Source organism: Orycteropus afer, unplaced genomic scaffold (genome assembly GCF_000298275.1).
Source record: "Orycteropus afer afer isolate SDZICR_OR568_19922 unplaced genomic scaffold, OryAfe1.0 scaffold00001, whole genome shotgun sequence".
Taxonomy (NCBI): domain Eukaryota; kingdom Metazoa; phylum Chordata; class Mammalia; order Tubulidentata; family Orycteropodidae; genus Orycteropus; species Orycteropus afer.
Window position 1 is genome coordinate 36,286,793 of NW_006921588.1, and position 1,392 is coordinate 36,288,184.

The following is a 1,392-nucleotide window of genomic DNA, read 5'->3' on the forward strand; positions in this document are numbered from 1 at the left end:
TGTTGTTGTTGTTGTTATGTGCCACCGAGTCGGCCCTGACTCATAGCGACCCCTCCTTGGGTTTCCGAGGCAGTATCACTACGGAAGTAGGATTGCCTAACCTTCCTTCCGAGGGGTGGCTGGTGGGTTTGAACCGCCAGGCTTCTGGTTAGCAGTCAAGTACTTTAGCCTCTATGCTACCAGAGCTCCTATCATATCATGTATCATGAATTAATTATTGGAGAAGAAGTTTGGCATGTACAGTTAAATGAATGTTATGGCTATTTATACCATTCAAAGTCAATAACATATATTAAAGAAACACATTTTAAAACTCAAGAATTATTATTGAGCTTTTGAAAAGAATATTTAACATATTTGCAACTTCTGAAATTTCTTTGGAAGAAAGGAGATTTGTAAAAACAAAGTTCTTTTTTACACAGAAATAATAGTAACTTATGTCTACCCATATATATATTTATTAGTGTATGTATACATATATTGTTTTTTTTTTTCTCAGTATATTTAAAATTGTACTGCTTATGTTTTTTCTAGGCTACCTCCATGCTGGAAAACTTAGGAAATACATTGGAGGCCATGGAACCACAAAATGATCAACTTTTTTATAAGATCACAGTAGCCTTCAGCAGAACTGTAAGAACCCCTGCTATATACCAGAGGTGTTATCTATAGGAGGGCATGTAAAATAAGTCAAAAAGATCAAGAAACCAAAGATCATATGGCCCAGAGTGAAATACAGTATATACATGAATAAGGGATATATTCTTAAGAAAGGTAATCCAGAGGAGAAGCAGCTTCCAACTGTAAAAGGCTGGCATGGAGGCTTCATGATGGAAGTAGGACTTGTTGAGCCTTAAGAGACAGGGAAGTGCACTCCAGGTAAAGGAAACATGAAGTGATTTACTACTTCAGTTAGAACACAGAATGTATGACTAGGGTTGTCTGTATTTTTGTTTTGTTTTTGTTTTTTTAAGCTGTTTGAAAAAACATTAAAGGTGGGTAATAGACTATTTTGATGGAGGAAATTTTGGGAATCTTATTTTTATATTAAAGAAATAATTGTTTTCATTATAAGCCACTATTGTATTAAAACCTAATACAAGAAAGGTTATGAGAAATGGGATAGAAACTCAAAATCAACACAGGAGGAATAAAAGATTGAAAAGTTAAATTAATTACACTTGCAAAAATTAAGGAATAATATATGTAACATTTAATAAAAATTACATAAACTAGCAAAATATAAGGAACAATTAAATGACTAGCAAACAAAAATTGAAAGAAAAAGCAAAAACATTACTTGCTAAATAGCATGTATCAGAACAAAACTAAAGTGACATGGGTCAATGCCTTTTTTTTTTTTTTTTTCAGTGTTCTCTCCCCTCCCCTCCC

General features: G+C 33.3%; 1 protein-coding gene across 1 annotated transcript in view; it reads left to right on the forward strand.

Moving 5' to 3' along the window:
- The window catches only part of TTC21B (tetratricopeptide repeat domain 21B), a 109,781-nt gene that overhangs the window by 23,462 nt on the left and 84,927 nt on the right, over nt 1–1,392 (forward strand). The window contains exon 8 of the mRNA XM_007947718.2: nt 535–633. Within this exon, the coding sequence (XP_007945909.1) occupies nt 535–633 (99 nt within the window). The remainder of the gene's footprint in view (nt 1–534; nt 634–1,392) is intronic.